The 5,576-nt window shown below is 47.0% G+C and overlaps 1 protein-coding gene and 1 pseudogene across 2 annotated transcripts; both read left to right on the top strand.

The window, feature by feature from the left end:
• Nucleotides 1–204: 204 nt before the first annotated feature.
• LOC103651058 (uncharacterized) lies at nucleotides 205–1,573 on the top strand. The gene has a single exon (XM_008676655.4). The coding sequence runs from the start codon at nucleotides 434–436 to the stop codon at nucleotides 1,136–1,138; it is 705 nt and encodes a 234-aa protein (XP_008674877.1). The 5' UTR covers nucleotides 205–433; the 3' UTR covers nucleotides 1,139–1,573.
• Nucleotides 1,574–3,504: 1,931 nt separating this feature from the next.
• Nucleotides 3,505–5,232, top strand: LOC100279879 (nuclease HARBI1 pseudogene; annotated as a pseudogene). Its single transcript, NR_157852.1, has 3 exons — nucleotides 3,505–3,588; nucleotides 3,678–4,766; nucleotides 4,853–5,232. The product of NR_157852.1 is annotated as a nuclease HARBI1 pseudogene (transcript).
• The last annotated feature ends 344 nt before the right edge of the window (nucleotides 5,233–5,576 follow it).

Raw genomic sequence — 5,576 nt, 5'->3', positions numbered from 1 at the left:
TAGGCTAACAGTTTTGTCCTTTCTTGGAAGCTGTTGAATTGTTTCAAGTTGTATGAACTTGACCCTACACTCCAAAAGAGACGAAAACTGGATTTTGATCCATTATCTTAAAAAAAAGCCAGTGGTCATGCATGGCCCGGCCCTCTCGCCAATCGGTTGGAGTTCGTCCATGCCAATTGGCAATGCCACATGCACGTCCCTGTTTGGAGCCATCGATCGTGTCATCCGGTGGTGCAGCCTCAGCCTGGGCGCTGTGCGCTGTGTCGTCTGCAACTGCAATCGTGCGGGCGTACGAAAAGTTACGTCCAACCACCGAGCAAGATCCGCTCTATAAGACGTCGCATCCTTCCCACCTACAGCGCAAGTACACTACCGGAACACACGAGCGAGTGCTTGCTGTGCTGACATCAGTTGGAGAGAGCGATCGGTCGAGATGCCTCCCGGTCCCGGCGTCGCAGACCAGGCGCCGCCGCCGCGGAGCCCTCTCCGGGGCAACGGCGCCATGCCGCCGCAGAGCCCGCTCCGCATCAAGCAGGACGGCAAGTTCTACGAGCGGCTCCTCACCAGGGAGAGCTCCGCGGCCAACCTGTCGTTCCGGTACTACTGGGCGGAGCCGGGCGCGGTGCCGTTCGTCTGGGAGTCGCAGCCGGGCACGCCCAAGGACGTCGCACGGACGGCCGCCGGCGCGCTCCCAGCCATCACGCCGCCGCCGTCGTACCTTCTCCGGCACGGCAACGTCGCGGTCGGTAGGCAGGTGGCGGCCGCCTCGGTGGCACGCCGTGACCAGAAGAGCGGCGGCAGGGCGGCGGCGAGGAGCGGCAAGAAGCGGCGCTGCAGGCTCAAGAGGATCAGGATCGGCTTCGTCGCCGGCATCTTCCGGCGGCTCAGCCTCGGGAAGAGGTGGCGGCAGCGCCCGGCGCCGCCGGCCAAGGTGTGGTCGTCATCGTCCTCCAGTCGGTGGCTCTTCTCCTCGGTGGCCACGGAGACGGGCGAGCACAGCCTCCACCAGGTCCAGGATGAGATCGCCGTTCCCGCGCACCCGAAACAGCACAGGACCGTGCCGGTGCCGTGCAGGTGCAGCTTTCCCGCCATGTGGCTGCTGCGCTTCCGCAACAGCTTCGGCCACGGCTGGGCGTAGAAGATCTCGATCGCTCTCAGCGTGGGTGGCGACAAGGAATCGCAAGTCAGAAAGTGGTTTATGTTATGGTTACGAAATAGGTTAACGATTTCTATCGCTGCCAGTACGTGAGGCCAAGTAATTAAGGGGGTGTTTGGTTCTGTGGACTAAAGTTTAGCCCGGGTCACATCAAGTGTTTGACTTTCAAGTAGGAGTATGAAATATAGACCCAACCAACTGTACTAGATTCATCTCACTTTTTAATCTTCGGCTGAGAAATTAGTTTTATAATCCGACTACATTTAATACCCCGAACGGAAGTTCAAACATTCGATGTGATAGGGGCTAAATTTTAGCAGGGGCAAACCAAACACCCCTTAAGTGTGTTTGTTGTATATTGCCCAGCGCTAGCTAGCTGCCTAGCTGTGTATAAAACTTTATTCTTGTGTTCATCGTGTTTAGGGATCATGATTCATGAAGTTCACGAGTTTGGAAATATCCGGTTAACGTTCGTAATATATTATGCATGCGCACTTCTTCTGTTGAACATTAACTCGTGATTGAATCATATATTATTCATTCTGCTACTTGTCGTAATATATGTGATCCGGCCTATATCGTTTTCATCATCATACTATTATATAAGTAGCTGCATGCAATTAGCATTGCATAACTAGTGGTAGTGACAGGTGTGATGAAAGACACGATGTAAAACCTATGATGCCAATAGTGACTGAGAACCAACCATAACCATCTAGTACACTCCTAACCATTCCAGAGGCTACGCAACAAATGCTCCCTTTGTATTGATTTTTTTTAGATGCATATTTTTTGCTACGTGCTTAAATTTACGTTGTGTCTACATACATTTTAAAGGCTATTGTTGTGTAGTGGTGCTTAAATTGACGTTGTGCTTAAATTTACGCTGTGTCTACGTACATTTTTGCTAGTGCATGTAAACTTAATTAATCCTCCGTGTGTGTGTAGTGGTAATGGTTATTGTTGTTTCATATATGAAGTCGTTGCCAGTTTATTTCCCTTTCTGCCCTCCACTTCATATACTATATCTATATATGTAGTCTGTAGTTTGTGAACTTGTGGCTAAATTAGTAACACGACTGGCTCATGCAGATTTCTTGCAGTATAATCGATCTCCAATCAATTGACTTACTGTACAATCAACAAATTTAAAATAATTTCTGACAACATACATATCCCCTCTATACGCATATATTATTGGTATGGATCCATCGAGCGAGATTAGTTGCACTTGCTCTACTGAATCTGCAGGACAGCTCCGGGGCCGGCCGGGCAGCGTACGTACTGCATTATCCAGGGGTACGGTCTTGAAGATGCAGAAACGACCGCTGTCGCTTTCTTGTCCAGAACTGATCAGTAAGCCAAGTCTCGCTTAGGCGTTGGGTTCTTGCAACAAATTAAACATATATACCCCCATATCGTCGTCACATATAGTAGTACACATACGAACGAGTCAAACTGCGTTGCTCGATCGATCGAGCTCGATGGTTCGATCATATCTCTTCATTGAATTGAAGCAGCTAGCAGTGCATGAATCATATATGAATGTGAATATGTGATACGTCAGGAGTCTGCATGGGAAAAGTGTACGCTCCTACCTACTTCCCTGGAGTTCCGAGTTCGAGCAGCAACCAGCAACACTTGGACGAAGAACATCTGTGTCCTAGCTAGACGAACAGCTGCGAGCAGTTATTAGCAGTCCAGTTACTACATGTTTTTGTGCCTAAAACTAAAAGACCTATACAGATTTGCAACATGTGTGGATGTGGTATGTTGCCGTACTTCATCCAACTAACGCAACCCGATGATCTTGGCAATTTCCTTGCCACAAACGCAATGTCGTTGTTCAAGCAATAATTAGCATAAAGGATCTCTTCGAACGGAGTCTGATATGCTGTTTCCAGTTTGCTCCTCGTGCAATGCACACCTACCAGAGCAAACTAGTACCCCAATCCTACCTCTTTTTGTAGTATGTTGGTCACCCTCCAACGTATATCCGATTTCCAAGCTAACTCTGGAATCTGGTGCCATCAGCATATCCATAGCCCCAAACTCTATATAGCTGATTTTTTATGGAAATGTGGAAATTACTGAAAAGAAGGGTCAACAGTTACAAGCTACACAGATTGAGGGGGAGGGAGAAAATGAAAAACAGATTCTGGGTCCATAGTCAAAGGCCCTGTTTGGATTCACTTTTGGGCGGATTCTGGCGTAGGCGGTGCCAAACGCGTACCTTCTGGGCCAGCTTCTCGTGGACGCGGTTCCTCCGGAAGCCGGCCCGCAACGGTCAGCGAAAAGCGGCCAAGGCCCACGTGTGTGAAAAAACCACTCCCACGTGACTCTCTTCTATGCGCGTTAGGGTTTTTCTCCCCCACCCCGCTCGCCGCCGCAGGCGACTCGCCACTCTAACTCGCTGCCCGCCGACCATGAAGGCACTCCTCTCCCACAGTTCGACTCCATCTGGACCCCCCTCGACGTCACCGGTGTCCGCACCCTTACCATCTCGTTCGTCGTCTTTCAGGTCGACGTGAGGTGAGACGCTATTGCCGTCGAGCCAGAGCTGAAGGTGGTGGTTCAGGCGACGGTTGTGCGGGTTGCTGAACTCGTTGTACATATGTGCAACTCATTTGAAGTGGCTCGGTTTAGGGTTTAGGGTTTCCACCATAGATGCTTGGTTTGTTGATTCGATTTGATATGATTGGCGACGTCGTTCTTTGATACAACCCCATTATTCTTTCCTTTACTGCCTCGTTTTAGAGGGTTTGCTAGTTTGCCTGTCATAAACAACAACAATGAGATTATCAAGTTGCACTGATCCATTTTCCTTTGATTCCACCCCATAATGGTTCTTGTGATTCGTTTCCTACATGGGGTTCAAATCTCGGCCCAAGTTCTACTTGTCGTGTTTAGGGTCAGGCATCAGTTTCAACAAGTATATGTGGACACCGCTATTTGTTCCTCGGATATGTGCTATTGTTTGGTTTTGTGCCTTATTCAATTTATATTTGTATACCTTACTTCCCATGCATTTAGTTGGACTATTAGGTAACCAATCATTGTTGCACATATTACTGAATTCCTCGACGACTTATTTGTTCCCAGTGTTCTTCACTTCTTCTCGTATTGTTATTGTTTGGTTACTAATTCTCGTATTGTTATTGTTTTGTTACTAATACTTACCCACAAATCAGTTTAAGGCCTAAACCAAGGTTAGTCCCAAACAATGCAGTGTTAGGTTGTCTAATGTCTTGGTGAGTAGTGTGTTCATAATTTTGCAGGCGTTAGTTTGTAATGGCTTCTTTGCTTCTAGTGTCATTGTTAGTCCATTATTATCATTAAAATTAACTCACAATCAGAAGGATTTGTACTCTTTGGAAACCATTAGTCGCAAGTTCGGTGAAGTGCTCGAGGCACTTTTCTGGATGTCAAACGATGTAATTAGGCCAAAGGATTTAGACTTCACTGAGATATACCCGAGACTAAGGGAGACTAGGTTTTGGTCACAATTCAAGGACTGATAGGGGCGATCGATGGTAGTCACTTCCCTGCAAGTGTCCCAATGTCAGAGCAAGCAAAATACATTGGGAGGCACGGGTACGAATCACAGAAGGTAAAAGTGTTATGTTCACATGTCTGTTTTCTATGTGTGTCACTATAAAAGGTAATGCATGATAACACTAACAATTACAATTGCAGAGAATTATTGCCTTATCGATTCCGGGTACCCAAACTGGAAAGGATACCTGGCACCATACAAGGGATAGAAGTACCACGTGTCAGAATGGCAGCATGGACAACAACCAGTTGGTGTGAAGGAGGTCTTTGACTATGCACATTCATCATTAAGGAATGTGATAGAAAGGTTTGGTGGCATACCAGACTGGTTCGACGTGCACAGGATAACTATGCCAAAAACAGGCTCCCTATGTAACTGATCTGGTGGCACATCAGACTAGTCTGATGCATGTTATGTTAGTTTAGCCACAGAATAGGGTCCGCATAACCGGTTTGGTGCACACTGGACTAGTTCAGTGCACACAGAGACTCTAAGTTTCTACTAAGTGTGTTTTTATTTGGTTTCTTCTCCAAACTATGGTGGCCTCTTATAGGTTACCTAGCACTAGTTTTATGCAAGAGTGGACCACCACACTAAACTAGACATGCCTAGGTCAAGTCACCCATCTATAACCCCCTTTATAGTACGACTAAAAATAAGTAAATGCCCTTACTCTATACTAAGTGTCTAACAACTTCTTCCACACTTAGAACTGGTAGCCTTGACATCTTAAGCATCCTTCCTTAGTCGTCTCATTGATTTTCATTGTTTGGGGAATTTTCACTTGTTGAAGCTCATTTTCCTGCATTGTGCTTAACTTACTATATATTTGCAAAATACACGTTAGTCATAATAATATTATGT

Source organism: Zea mays, chromosome 3 (genome assembly GCF_902167145.1).
Source record: "Zea mays cultivar B73 chromosome 3, Zm-B73-REFERENCE-NAM-5.0, whole genome shotgun sequence".
Classification (NCBI taxonomy): domain Eukaryota; kingdom Viridiplantae; phylum Streptophyta; class Magnoliopsida; order Poales; family Poaceae; genus Zea; species Zea mays.
This window is presented reverse-complemented; position numbering and strand designations above follow the sequence as displayed.

Bases quoted from the DNA above. Each gene is read 5' to 3' on its own strand.
- LOC103651058 (XM_008676655.4), top strand. From the start codon at position 434: ATGCCTCCCGGTCCCGGCGTCGCAGACCAGGCGCCGCCGCCGCGGAGC.